The following is a 15,595-nucleotide window of genomic DNA, read 5'->3' as shown; positions in this document are numbered from 1 at the left end:
TCTATCACAGAACAGATCAACAACTAGTTGAAGAGGAAATTAAGAAAAGACGCTGGGGGTGGATAGGCCAAACTTTATGGAAATCACCAAGCAACATCACAATGCAAGCCCCAACTTTGAATTCTTAAGATGAAAGGAAAAGAGTAAAAACCAATGAACGCATTGCCTCGAGAGTTGGAGGTAGACATCAAAAAATAAACAGCACCAGGGAACAATTGGAAAGGAGAGCCAAGAACAGAGTTCGTTGAGGATTTCTGGCCTGTCCCTATGCCTTAACAAGTGCATTGTGGAATGTTTGACATTATACGTTGTTGAAACGTAAGTGGACTATGCTAAGATTTCGCAATTTCGACTTCAGTATAGTCAACAAGACTATTTCTATCCACTTTTTTCCTGCTCCGCTAACGAGAAGAGAGAAGTGTAGTAATGGAAGCCTTTTTAACAACCACAATATATACGAATACACATCTAGGCTAATGATTCGCATTTATGAACTTAGTATGCGTCAAGAAACACACGTTTTAACGGAAATGTGTTAAAAATCCATGAGCATAGTCCACACTAAACAATTTAATGTATCACAAATTCATCTTAATAGATACTGATTTCCTTTATTACTACTTTTATTTGGGGATTGACCATTCTCAACAAATGTTTTACGTGCTCGACAGAAAAATGAACGACTCAATCTTTCTGATGGAATTTCAAAGTTATAAGTCTAAAGAACAACATGCGTTATTGTTCCACAAATACTGTATAAACAATTTAGGATGCACCAGTTGAAATACATTCCTTAATTCAAACAGAGCATATAGCTTATAATATGGGATTTTAAAATACCATGATAAAATAAGTAAAGCATACCTGTCAAAATCCAAGTATTGTTTATCAATAGATCTAAAATAGCTGAAAGTCCATCGAGCTAAACGATCAAAACACGACTGACCAAAGCGAAAAAGTATGAATACCGACCGACTAGAAAAATCTGATGAGAACTAATAAACATAAAATAAGACATTCTCAAAAATGAAAAACACAACGATTAGCATTGAAAATAAAGTCTGATAATTGGAAACCTAATATATCGAATGTATCAATGTGAAGTGGTTGAGAGATGACAGCTCACAACGCAATTCGTTGGATGTCAAAATGCTACACGGGTCCCCAGTGTTATATCTCGAACTTAGATTCCTAGTATGTCGCGTATAACTTGAGCTCTCGAACGCTAGAACCTTCCCAAGTCGCAAAATAAGAAGACAGAAGACAAGTGGAAGGAATGTTATTCCAGACAGTGTCAATTATCGTACAAAACTGTCAGGTATTTATAGTTTTTAGTAAAAACGGAATCATCATTATAGTTATCCGATCCGCACATAGGGGGTTATTAGCATTTGTCCAATAGGGAAGCTACACGTAATGATTCTGGAATATTTTTCCAAAGGCTAATTGGATGGAATATGTTCGGATCCTTCTGGGCTTCTTAGAGCTTCTCCAACTTCACCTGTGGACCGTCCTCACACCTCCCTGTAAAGTCTGTTGTGTAAGACTTCTTTCTTGGATCCACCTGAAACTCGGTTACCGCATTCCTCTTGCAGCTCATCACTCTCGAAGGTTGTACCGCTTTACCCTTGTGTCGTTTATCTCTTTTACATTCGCGCGCCTGAGGGCTTTTTTGAGATGAATCCACGAGCAATTGAAACGGGGGTCGGCTTTTTGGCATCAATGTTCTGTCGTCCCTTTGAATTTGATTTATGTGTCTTATATACGTTCCGACATCTTTCCGGATTAGGTACAATGCACTTCCAATCCGACGTTCTATAACACCTGGTTCCCACTTCCTGTCGCCTTGATACGATTTAACAAGTACCCTTTCACCCACCTGGAAGCTACGAGTGACCATACGATACTCATTCGTGGGTTTATTTGTCTTTCTGAGTGGCAACATACTGTTAAAAACTGTCCGGACTTTTCTTCCGAACATACACTCGGCTAGTGACTTTCCTTCTGGTACTGCCGGATTAGGAGTAACTCTGTAAGACATTAGGACACGCAGGCCACACGTTATAACATCCAGTAAAACTCTACTCTTCTATTGATAGATGAATACAAACATATCAGATCATCTAATGAACCTAATCCTTGACTATCGAGTTTAATGTCTTGCATACGCACTTAATAACTGTCGGCCACACAGACATAGTGGAGACATCTTACCAAAAATCTTCGAAGCTGCTTCAAATATTGACGCTTCAATGTGTAGTTGTGTAACAGAATACTTCAGTATTCAAACAAAAATGCTAAGGTTTGTATTAGAGAATCTGAATAACATTCTGACAATGTTAGTCAAGTATACTTCATGTAGACGCTGAAGACATTGTCTAAAATGACAATGAATGCCTTGCAAATAGACTATCTGGGTCGGAGGAATCAGTGTCACTAAAAGCGTTCATCTGAGCTACAAGTTTTATTCGTTATCTCAATGGTAATGCTTTCTTGGAATTCTTCCCAAAACGAACACCGCGTGGCTTGTATTAACTTTAGACAAAAGTCAGAACACTGCTCCTACCAGGCTTTGACTTTATTACAATTGTCACATAGGTTATCATTCAGTTAGTCATCAGCAGCGTAGAACCTGGTATGCGTTTGCGTCGGTCCGATTTCCCATACCACGTCAGCACAGTCGGGGGAAATTATCGGGATGAATGTCAAAGTGGTTGAAGTAGTAGTAGTAGTAGTATCAGTCGAAGTGAAAAAACACTAGACATGGGGAATCTTTTTTCAAAAAGAAACGGTTAGTTCATAGAATCGAAAGTACGGAATAGTTTCGAAACTCAAATTGCATAACTGGGTAAAATGGAAGAACGGTTGAGCATCTCTTCTTAGAATGAGACCTTGATCTGTGGTCGTATGAAACTCTAAGGACAAATGAGAACAAGACCCGTCGATGACTTACTTGCTCAAGTTGCACAATGTGTAGAAAATAAACTCAGCATTTATGAGAACGTGACAATAAAACTCGAACTGATATAGCCTAGCTCCAAACCTAGTCTGCGATGAAATTAGTTATGAGAACTGATAATAGAATTTTGTGGATATCACCAAGTGGTTACCAGTCGATCTTATTAGGCTTAGGGAAAGAGAACAAAGGAAGACAATCACGGTGCGCATCGTTCTAGAGTTTGAAGGTAGTTGGGGCTAATATTGTGGTCTCGTGTCTAATGAATAAGATGTCTCCGGGGGTCAATGTAACAATGAGAATTTCCACATAACGAGTGGTGGAAGCATTGTGTCATTTGTTTGTGAGCAATGTAGGACCTGATAACGATGCCCATTAGCATGTCAGCAAAATTTAGGTTAGGGTAACAAGGGGAGACTATTGCTTGAGTCATACTTTTCAACTTATTGGTGTTAAAAGTATTAGAAAACTGACCAAAAAAATATCGCTCAAAAAAGACGATTAAAATGAAGAACGGAAAATGCGGGATGGTGTTGGGATTAAGGACTCAGAAAGATGAACTAAGAACAAGTAAAGTTAGATTATACGACAGCAAGGAGTAGCCCCAACCTAACAATTTCCATTTCGGAAATGCAAAGAGTATAAAGTTTTCCCTAACTCTTTGGTATGAGTTTAAGAGACCTCTTTTTGATATTTTCTAGCGAGTAGGGTTGCCATTGAAAAATTTGAATCAATGACAAACCCTTTACGAATATAATTAATTTCTAAAATTGTCAAGCAGAAAGATTTGCTGTCACAAATACTTACAAATAGAAGTTGGGAGAAAAATGACGGAAATAGCCAACGTAAGGTGTAGTCATTTCATTTGATGTAGAAATAAATACTACATAGTAGAGAAAGATGTCAGTTGACCTTTGATCAAAGACTAATATAGAAAATGCAATGACCAAACTTCATTTGTTCATCCGTTCTGTAAGGTCCGGTTTAGAAACAAACCACACTTCAGTTTTGCATGTTTTTGTGACAGCATCGTAAACCTCAAAACAGGACATTAAGGTAAAAAGTCCGCATACTTAACCCAAACTAAGCGTCAGTTAAACATCAGTAAAATTAAAATAACCGCTCACATTTTAGTCCTTCAACGAGCTCAGCGTACTCATTATTATAAACTCAGAACAGATGCATAATTCAAGCCCATCGCATGAAACTCATAGGACGATAAGGGATGTTCCTCAGTACACTAATAAACTGTAAGAACCGGGAGCAAGACAAAGAAAATGTTTGACATGCCAAGGTGTTATTTGCATCATTATGAAAAGAATCTACAGCCTGTTCAAGTAATGGTATGGTAGTAAGCTATAATGGTTTAAGCGATATTTTATCACTCTTTTGCATCAAGTAGCTTTTAGTTATACGGGGACAGAACGGAAGTTAGACACCACACAAAGATAATAGTGTAAACTGTATCAATTTTTCAAAAAGATATTAATGACGGGAGATGGAGCTGTTTTGGGAGAGATCAGTTGTGTATATCCTGTTTCTTAACTAAGGGAAAGGTTCGTAGTATTTGAATATTTTCCCAATTGAGAGCTATGATGTTACCGATAAGCTGCTGAGTTAATTCATGTTGAAAAAAGGTAGACAATGAGCAAACCAGGAAATAGCACTTCTTTGTAAAGTCAGTGATTGTAGATCTAAACCATACCAGAAGGTTTAAACCTACCAAAATGAATCCTCCACGCGGCGAAAATCAGAAGTTTGTCACTGTAACATGGTAGCTGACGTATTGACTAGTGTCACACTTCAGCAAGTGACTACAACTACATAGTTAAGAACAAATTTGGACTAAATTGGTTTTCTCGGGTTTGTTGTTGAGGATCTCTATTTAGGCATCAAACGGTCATCAACGCTAATATTTTAAGCAACAAACAAAATAAACTGTGTTGTTACCACGAGGGAGTTTTCATCCCTTTTTGTAAAAATTAGTGATAAAATTTTGTTCAGTTACCGAACGCTAACTAATAATATTGATCATTAGGATTGGCGACCCACTATTTAAGATATCTGACATCAACTCATCAGGAACAAATAATCCTTACCGCATAAAGTTGGGTATAGATTTCGATGGCAGGTGGAAAAAATCACTAAAGACCTCTAGCAGTTACATCTTGTCATAAGCAGAATTCTTATTCACGTAAATATTTAAATGATGTAAGCCCTGCGTATTCGTAGAGCATTATAAGCAGTTAGAGGTTGGTAAGCCATTGAAATATATAGCCGTATGTAATCTATCTGTTCAAAAATGTACTACGATATTAAATGTAAAAGAGTAATGAGGTTTTAAAAAATCTGACAAAAACTCACGTCATTGGACAATGCAACTTCGTGAACTTCTAGGGAATCCTTATGAAAATAATCAAGACTATGTTGAACGTCTGATTCAAGTATGTTTGAACGTAACAGTAACTTACAAGCGTTGTCATTTACCGATGAAGGTGGGAGAGCTTCATAAAGTATTCGAAAATGCATGTAATTTTGTCTTCTGACATTCATCCTTTTAAACTAAACATCCTGAGTAAAACTCGAAAAATACCTACATCTCGATAGTTTATATCCAGGTACCGTTTTACAGAAAATCCCACACAAACTACCGAATAACCAATGCTATTAGCGTATAACCATACTAATTTGATCATACCTGTGTGCTGCAAATGGACGGAAAACACAAATGCTGTGAGTGGATTTCGTTGCTTTTGAGTAGAGACTAAATTCGAAATATATGAAAACAAAACACAGCGACAAAGTGAGGAAACACAACCCTTGATCTAAATTTATTATTCGGTCGGTCATCACACTAACCAGTATGCCGCAGAATGTATATCCATACATACACACTGCCGAATGTGTAAACCCATGACACAGGTACCAAGAAGAAACACATTAAATCAACTGTAATCAAAATAATGATAAATACAATTGTGTATTGCTGAATGTGAAATATGAACAGACATTATATTTACCAGTCCTTGGAACTTCAGTGAGTCATGTATCGAGCAAACAGACAGCCAAACAGGCCAAAAGTACTCAAACTTCATGTCCGTTGATCGATTTACTACAAACAATACTCCCCATATTATGAATACCAGGAGGTATTGGACATAACTGAAGACGGTTGATAATATTTTGAATACTTACGCCAAAGATAGTAACTCGAAGACTTTGCTTCTTTTACAAGAACGTTTCAGTCTGTTTAAGTCAACATTCTTGCGACGAGTGGGCATAGCCACTTAAAACAAACATCAGACGAAACTCAACAACCTGATTCGTATACTCGAATTGCCCGCTCAGTAAACTGTTCTTATGGCGAAGACATTGCAAAGAAAACTAAAAAATAATTTCCTAGCTCTACAATCAACTTTCACTATTCATAGTACTGCTAAATTTATACTACACACAAAATCGTTCATGATTTGCAATCATAATAAGCTTCTACTCTGCAATAACGTAATAGATTACTCTCAACCCATATTGGCTTAGTAATCTCAACACCTGGCTTATCAACCTGTAGCTGCAAATAATTCCCCAAAATCAATAGCTCATTAAGTGTTCGACATTGGATGCTGACCACGTTGTTCAAGTGGACTTGTTTAACTGAAGGCTTTCGGTCATGCATCCGTACCAGATCACGTTTCAACTCGGCGTGGGACACTGCTCCTACGTTCACTAGTCAGCTTAGAATAAACGTTCCTCGATATATTGATAACGTATCAAATATATCTTTCCTACCTCTTCTCGTCTGACTTCTGATTTCCATTGGCCATGAAGGTTTCGATTATAGAAGGTGTTACTGGTAGCTAATTGTAAAGCTAGAATAACTAGTCGTATCCTCAGTGGTGAGCCTTACATGATCTGGTACACCAAACAAATAAACTGTGAGTCTGTTCCTTGTTGGAGTATTATTGTTGATTGTTATACTTTATTTGATTTTTATATATTGTGATATTTTTTTCTCGAGTTTTTCCGGATATATTTTAATTAAATATTTTACGTTCTTACTATTACTATGACGGAACACTCACCTAAAGTATTTAAGTTAAGGACTACTCTCCCGTCATCGATTCAATTAGCTCCCTTCTGGCCTGATAATATCGAGTCCTGGTTCTGCTACGCAGAAGCTGATTTTTGCTGGCACGGAATCACAGACTCGTGCACACGATTCCTCGCGGTAGTTAAGGCGTTACCGCGCGAATTCAACAGGTACGTAACACCTAGTATGTTTATTAGTGATGTTTCGGAACCATATGAAACGTTGAAACGATCAATTCTGCGACGTGGAGATCTAACCGACCGACAACGTTTAGACCAACTCTTCAATAATATCGACCTACAACATGATTCCGCGACGGACATGTTGTTAAGGATGAGAGAAGTGATACGTCAAAGGACCTTCGACGATGGCCTATTTAAACAACTTTTCTTATCTAATCTCCCGAAACAGGTGCAAGTAGTGCTCGTCTCGTTCCAAAACAACGCCGTAGACGAACTAGCTTCATCTGCTGATCGAATCTTAGAAATCACTAAATCTTCTAAGGCCGAGGTTTTTTCCGTCAAGGAAAAACCTCAATCGACTCCGACTGACATAGTCGAACTATGTCACACACTAACACGATATCTTCGATTTCGTAATGACCGTAGTCGGTCAAAAACCCCGCGTAGAATTATCTCACGCAAGCGATCTGCCTCTCGACCACGAGAGACAGAAAATCCCGACTGGTGCTGGTATCATAACCAGTATGGTAAGTCCTCCAGAAATTGCAGGAAACCCTGCAATTATCCGAACTCCAAATCCACGGACACGAAAAAGAACTCGGGAAACTTCCAAGCCGGCATGCGTCAACGGCAACCGTAGCCGGCGAACACAGTCGTCTGTTATATGTCACGGATGTGACAACGAAAGTTCGCTACCTCGTCGACACCGGCGCAGAAGTTAGCGTTCTTCCAGCGAATTCCAATGACAGACTTCGCGAGTCTGTTTTAAGTTTACAGGCGGCAAACGGAAAGCCGATCGCTACTTACGGTAAAAGGTGTGTCTACCTTAACGTGGGTTTACGCAAACCCATACACTGGATTTTCGTTGTTACAGATGTCTCTATGCTAATCATTGGTATAGACCTGTTACAATACCACAATCTACTAATCGACACACGCTCACGAAGGTTAATAGACGGAAACACTAAGTTATCTGTTTGCGTAACTCCTTGTTCTGGTTGCAGGTTATCCTCAGTCACGATTAAGCACACCATAGACCCCTTGTATCAATCAGTACTCCAAAAATACCCCGGGATATACCAATCGCAATCGAAATCGCCTTGTGTAACCAGCAATGTTACACATCACATCTCGACTACAGGACCACCTGTATTCTCGAAAGCCCGCCGACTGGCTCCCAAAAAGCTTAGGTTGGCTAAAAATGAATTCGACCATATGATAGACTTAGGGATAATTCGACCATCAAATAGTCCATGGTCATCTCCATTGCACATGGTCCCTAAAAAGGACAGCAATGATTGGCGTCCAACTTGTGATTATCGGCGTCTGAATGCTAAAACCATTCTTGATCGTTACCCGTTGCCTCATATTCACGATTTGACAGCTACCTTGAAAGGTACAACTGTCTTTTCGAAAATCGACTTTCTTAAGGCTTATAACCAAATACCGATGGCAACCGACGACATTCCTAAAACCGCCATCATCACTCCTTTCGGTCTTTACAAATTCTTACGAGTGTCTTTCGGCCTAATAAATGCGGCTCAAACCTTCCAAAGGTTCATAGACGACGACTTCCGAAGTCTCAACTTCGTACATACGTATGTTGACGACTGTCTCATAGCAAGTCCGGACAGAGAATCACATCTCCAGCATCTGGACATTGTTTTCGATCGACTCCAAAGGCATGGCATTACTGTAAACATTCAGAAATGCCAAATCGGAACCAACTCCTTAGACTTCTTAGGACACACTATTGATGCCCAAGGCATCCGACCCCTTAGAAACAAAGTGGCGGCCATTCTGGATTACACAGAACCCACCGCGATTAAGTATTTGCGAAATTTCAACGGCCTTGTAAGTTTCTACAGACGGTTCATACCAAATTGTGCGTCCCTTATGAAACCGTTAACCGACCAACTTCGTGGAAATGCAAAATCAATTAGTTTAGACGACACCGCTCGAAAAGCATTCTCCACAGTTAAGGAACACATCGCTCAGGCAACCCTGCTTGCGCATCAGGACACTCGAGAGCCCATTAGTATCGCCACAGACGCATCCGACTCAGCAATCGGAGGAGTCTTACAACAATGGGTTAACAACTCGTGGCAACCTTTAGGATTTTTCTCGAGACGGTTGCTAGACGCGGAATCTAGGTACAGCACGTTCGGTAGGGAACTACTAGCTATGTATTGTGCTGTACGGCATTTCCAATATTCCATCGAAGGAAGAGAATTCACGCTTTTTACCGATCACAAACCACTTACCTTCTCTTTAAGTTCACTTTCAGATAAGTACTCACCGCGAGAGTCTCGACAACTCGACTACATTTCGCAGTTTACTTCAGACATACGACACATTTCTGGAGCAAACAACGTAGTCGCAGACGCCTTGTCTCGAATAAGTCCCTTGAACAGTTGCCAAGGAATCGACCTTCTTAAACTCGCTCAGCTTCAAAAAGAAGACATTGATCTTCAGCATGAGTTATCCTCAACAACTCTTAAACTATGTATTACGCAGATGGGGACAGGTAAGGGAACCCTACTTTGCGACACATCTACAGGTAGGGATCGTCCAATCGTGCCAAAACATTATCGACGCAACGTCTTAAATACGTTGCACAATCTTTCTCATCCAGGTGTTCGTGCAACAATCAACCTAATAGCCGGACGGTTTTGCTGGCCTGGCATGAATAAAGACGTGAGGGAGTGGGCACGCTCCTGTGTAAGCTGTCAGAAATCTAAGGTCATAAGACACAACAAATGTCCCTTAGGCTCTTTAAAAACCCCTGACGCCCGTTTCGATCACGTCCATCTAGATTTGGTAGGACCGTTACCCGATTCAAACGGATACTCATATCTCTTAACCTGCGTACACCGTTTCACTCGATGGCTAGAAGTAGTACCTATTAAGGACATTACTGCTGAAACAGTGGCTCGCGCCTTCGTTGAACGATGGGTAGCAAATTTTGGTTGCCCTTCAACCATCATTACAGACCGCGGACGCCAGTTCGAATCTGGACTTTTCCGTTGTCTGACCTCACTTTTAGGAATCATGCGCTTCCGAACGACCGCCTACCAACCACAAGCAAACGGGTTGGTAGAACGTTTTCATAGACAACTAAAGGCTTCACTATCAGCTACAAACGTTTCACAGTGGACAGACGCTCTTCCACTCGTCTTGCTAGGTATCCGCAATGCAGTGAAAGCTGACATTGGATACACTGCATCTCAGCTCGTTTACGGAACGACACTCCGACTTCCAGGAGAATTCGTGGATCCTTCGTCTTCTTCATTGAACATGGATCTAAAATCTTACACGAGTAGGCTTACAAACGCAATGCGTTCAGTTAAACCTGCTCACACTCGTTCAACCTGAATTACGACATAGTACACATGTCTTCGTTCGTCGAGACTCACATCAACGACCTCTCGAATCAGCATACGAAGGACCCTTCAAAGTTCTTCAACGTGAGCCCAAGTACTATGTAGTCGATAAGAACGGTACGAACGATAGCATCAGTATCGACCGACTCAAAGCAGCGTACTTAGAAGAAAACCCTAGTTACGTCGAATTTCCTTCGGTACAATCGAACGATACGGCCCCTACACGTGTAGTACCCCATACGACAGCCGACACACACCTTGACACTTCGTCAACATCGGAAAATAAACCTAAAACAACGCGTTTTGGAAGGAGAGTAAAATTTCCAGAACATCTGAACGACTATTGCACGTAGGACACAAACTTAATCTCGAATCCTCTTTTCATTATTTATTATAAAAAAAAATAATTTTTTTAATAAGCTCATTTTTTTATTTATTTCAAAAAAAACAAAAAACAAAACCTTTTATTTTTTTGAACGTATTTATATTTTTTTATATATAAAAAAAACCCAAAAAAACCCATTTTTCCGTTCGCTTCTACGCTGTTTGCAAATGTATTAGTTCATTTAGTTTTTTCCCGCTCATCTTGTGTCCTTACGCAAGTACGAGTGTATTTTCGACATGCACTCACACGTTCTATTTTTTCTCTTTTCCAGGACGGCTGGAAAAGAACGACCAAGTTTCACAAGGAACCGAAATTTTCATTGTACTTTATTTCTTTATTGTTATGTTGTACCTCATGGTCCCTTAGTTTAAGGAAAGACGACCAGACGCTGCTAAACGAAGCAAGCTATCAGAAGAGTGTTTACCAACGACAAACTCGTTGGGTTTAAACTTCTGGCTGGTCACGTCTTAGGGACATCACTACCTCACTAGGGGGGGGAGTGATCTGTAGCTGTAAATAATTCCCCAAAATCAATAGCTCATTAAGTGTTCGACATTGGATGCTGACCACGTTGTTCAAGTGGACTTGTTTAACTGAAGGCTTTCGGTCATGCATCCGTACCAGATCACGTTTCAACTCGGCGTGGGACACTGCTCCTACGTTCACTAGTCAGCTTAGAATAAACGTTCCTCGATATATTGATAACGTATCAAATATATCTTTCCTACCTCTTCTCGTCTGACTTCTGATTTCCATTGGCCATGAAGGTTTCGATTATAGAAGGTGTTACTGGTAGCTAATTGTAAAGCTAGAATAACTAGTCGTATCCTCAAACCAATCACAGTCAAGAGGAATTTATCACTTCTGTCACCCTTTTAAGCATCATGGGATGTGTAATTTGTCCTAGATATTTTCGCAGGCCTTTAATGCTGCTAGAAAATTTTGAGTCTCAATGTGACCTTTTTTCCGTATGGGACATTTCAAATGTTAGATCAGGATTGAAAGGGACGGGACACTAGGTGCACTGTGTTAGTACTGGTGGATGAAGTCTTACAGCTTTTACGACTTTTGCGCATTTCCACAGATAGAGCTTTAGCCACGTGATGAGATAAAATGCTCCACGTATTTATAATTCAATGGTCAGTTAACAAGTAATTGATTCCGAGCTTGCGGACTTTTACGAAATGTAAACCCTATGTTATAGAGGAAAAGAAAGGTAAAGGATTATCAGATCCCAAACATTTATCATGTAATTAATTTGAAGACAATCGAAAATTCTTATCTTATCCTTTCATAAAACACGTGGGTTGATTTAGACAACCACACCTCAAACAAAGGCACTACGATTACGAGGACCACCTAGGTTATTGTTCTTATGACCTCTGCCAATATTAAACCTTCATTTTAGAGCTAGGATAGTCTGCGAGTATTTAACGATGAGGCATACACTGTGAGGAAATCCCCAAAATGAATGGTACTCCTAGCCTTCCACATTGGTGTTGAACTCATAGGTCTGTAGTGATCGGCCTGTCTCGATAAGAGCACGATTGGAATAATAGAAACAATTATTATTATTATTGTATACAATTGTACCAGCTATTGTTTTACTGTACTTGTTTAACTGTATCAGACTCACTTCTTGTTCCGCTATCCGCCTTGTTCGGTTCGAATATTCTTACGCTCTGCCTATTTTGCCTGTACTCGTTGGCACGTCTCGGTATTCTTTCGATACCACGAGATCAATAAATGTACTTTATCTGGACTAATTAGAGCCTTCTGGTTTGCGAGTTATCAAAGGAATCAAGTCGTTTCTGGGCACGTAATCGTATTGTAGTAGTGATCATAGTCCATCCTCGACTCGACGCCTACTACATCTGGTAATCCTGACAAGCGAACACGCAATACATCTGATAACCCAATTCATCGAGCACAATTCAAATTTGGCCAACTTTCCAAACCAGATCAAAGCGGTGAGTCTGTTTATCTATCCACATCTGTTGCACCTATTCGTACTCATATTTTTCAATATATGATATTTTGGCAACTTAATATGGTGGATAGCGATAAAAATAGCATAAATATAATGGACTCTTAGGTACAGGCAATAAGTTTTCGACCGGTTCCATTTATCCCTCACGATCCAGAAGTTTGGTTCGCGGCACTGGAGTCTCAATTCGAGACCCACCGCATAACCAATCAACGGAAATAGTACGCCTACGCTCTAGAATCGTTGCCTGGGGATCATTTCACCGCTGTTCGTGAGATTGTCCTCAATCCAAACGTTTCAAACGTTTACGATCGTCTCAAGGATGCAATCCTTCGACATTTCCTCCCGTCAAGAGAGGAACGACTGAGGACTCTATTAGCACGTCACCCTATGTGTGATGCTAAACCGAGCCACCACCTCACGCGCCTGCAATCTCTTGCACGAAACACGACAGCCGACTCTGAGCTAGTCGAAGAACTATGGTTCGAAGCTCTACCAGCGAGTATTTAACCAACTCTTACGGCTCTGCTCGAGGACACCCCACTCAACAAGGTGTCCCTCATAGCAGACAAAATCCTAGCACGAGTTAACGCCCAAGACAACTATATGGTTGCCTCTACTTCACGTTCAAACATCGATCTCGACGCTAGACGACCTACGGCTCATGGGGACAGGGACAAATGTATCCACACTCGTCTCAGTTTTCGAGACCGATCAAACGTGACAGACCCCTACGTCCCCCGACCCAGGTCACGATCTCGTGAAGCCGTAACGACTCGTCCCAAGCGGGCATCTTCCAAGCCACACCAGAAGGCGGTTTCGGAAGCGAGTTCGGGTTGGTGCTGGTTCCACCGTGCCTTCGGGGCCAGTGCCTGCTATTGTCGAGCTCCGTGCTCATACAAGGCGGGAAACTCTCGAGCCGGCGAGTAAATGCGGCCGTACTCGCCGGCACTTCACCTCAGGTTGGCCGTTTATTTTACGTGAACAATTATCGCACTAACGCTAGGTACCTTGTGGATACAGGTGCCCAAGTTTCTGTCGTACCTATCGGTAACAGTAAGTCTCAAGCCAATATGCTTCGACTACGCGCTGCGAATGGATCAGTCATTCCCACCTATGGTACACGACAACTTACGGTCAACCTGAGCAATCGACGACAGTATCTGTGGACGTTCATCATTGCCGATGTTCCCACAGCTTTACTCGGTATCGATTTCCTACAGCACTATGAATTGCTAGTCGATTCACGTAGGCTGCAGCCAATTAATACTTTGTCGAACAACAACTTTATGGGCTTTAAAGCTCACACAAACGCGTACCGAATCACAGGAGTATTTCATTCGCGTGACGAGTTATTCCACGCTTTATTTTAGAAATTCCCCAAACTAACTAAACCTCTCGATGAGACTCTATCGGTGACCGACCGTGTGGTACACCACATAATCACCCGCGGATCACCAGTCACGGCAAGACCTCGCCGAATGCACCGGACAAATTAGCTTTCGCTAAACGTGAGTTTGACAATTTACTAGCTACTGGAATTATTCGTCCTTCTCACAGTCCTTGGGCCTCACCTCTCCACATGGTTCGAAAAAAGGATGGGGTTAGTTGGAGACTACCGAGCGTTAAACGCAGCTGCACGTTTCGATAGCTACCCCATCCCTCACATACATGACATCACGGCATCACTCAAGGGCACGAACATTTTTCCCAAGATCGATTTGGTACGAGCATATCACCAGATCCCAGTCGCTCATGAGGACATCGAGAAAACTGCTATCACGACTCCTTTCGGTTTATTTGAGTTCCTACGAATGCCATTTGGATTACGGAATGCTGCTCAAACTTTCCAAAGGTTTATCGATAGCATAGTACGAGACCTAGATTTTGTTCACGTCTATACTGATGACCTGCTAATTGCGTCATCAAACGTAGATGAACATTATCAGCACCTAACACTACTATTCCAGCGCCTTTCGGATAATGGCATAATAGTCAACCCCGACAAGTGTGAACTCGGGAGGAAGGAAATAAAATTCTTAGGTCATGTTATTAAGCATGAGGGTGTTCTACATTGTGAGGATAAAGTACATACGATAATGGAGTACACTGTACCGTCCACACTCAAGGAACTGAAGGCATTTCTCGGTCTGGTCAACTCCTACCGACGCTTCATCTCGCACGCGGCAGAACAATTACGAACATTAACCGATTTACCTCGCGGCAATCCACGCAAACTGGAATGGAACGACGCCGCACGTACTGCATTTTCAGAGATCAAAACGGCCATAGCTCAAACCACACTTCTCGCGCATCCTGACCCATCAGCCACGCTTAGTATAGCAGTTGATGCATCGGATTTCGCCATAGGAGCCGTTATGCAACAGAACATCTCCGGGAGTTGGCAACCCCGCGAATTTTTCTCACGACGCCTCACTCCCACGGAGACGAGATATAGCGCTTTTGGTCGCGAACTGCTAGCAGCCTACTGTGCCATCAAACATTTCCTGGACGCTGTAGAAGGTCGTAATTTCATCCTATTCACCGACCATAAGCCCTTAACGTATGCTCTGCATACCAAGTCTGACCGCTACTCACCGCGAGAGTGCAGACAT

At 41.3% G+C, this 15,595-nt stretch overlaps 1 protein-coding gene across 1 annotated transcript; it reads right to left on the bottom strand.

Moving 5' to 3' along the window:
* Positions 1–5,296: 5,296 nt before the first annotated feature.
* On the bottom strand, positions 5,297–6,051 carry Smp_186740 (hypothetical protein; the record flags this gene model as incomplete). The annotated part of the gene is made up of 6 exons (XM_018788682.1): positions 5,297–5,391; positions 5,428–5,518; positions 5,554–5,620; positions 5,655–5,781; positions 5,816–5,942; positions 5,977–6,051. The coding sequence occupies 6 exons, from the start codon at positions 6,049–6,051 to the stop codon at positions 5,297–5,299; spliced, it is 582 nt and encodes a 193-aa protein (XP_018654200.1).
* Between the last annotated feature and the right edge of the window lie 9,544 nt (positions 6,052–15,595).

The sequence above is a fragment of the Schistosoma mansoni genome, chromosome W, assembly GCF_000237925.1.
Source record: "Schistosoma mansoni strain Puerto Rico chromosome W, complete genome".
NCBI classification, from domain to species: domain Eukaryota; kingdom Metazoa; phylum Platyhelminthes; class Trematoda; order Strigeidida; family Schistosomatidae; genus Schistosoma; species Schistosoma mansoni.
Note: the sequence above shows the minus strand (reverse complement) of the source record. Positions and strands in the feature narration are given on the sequence as shown.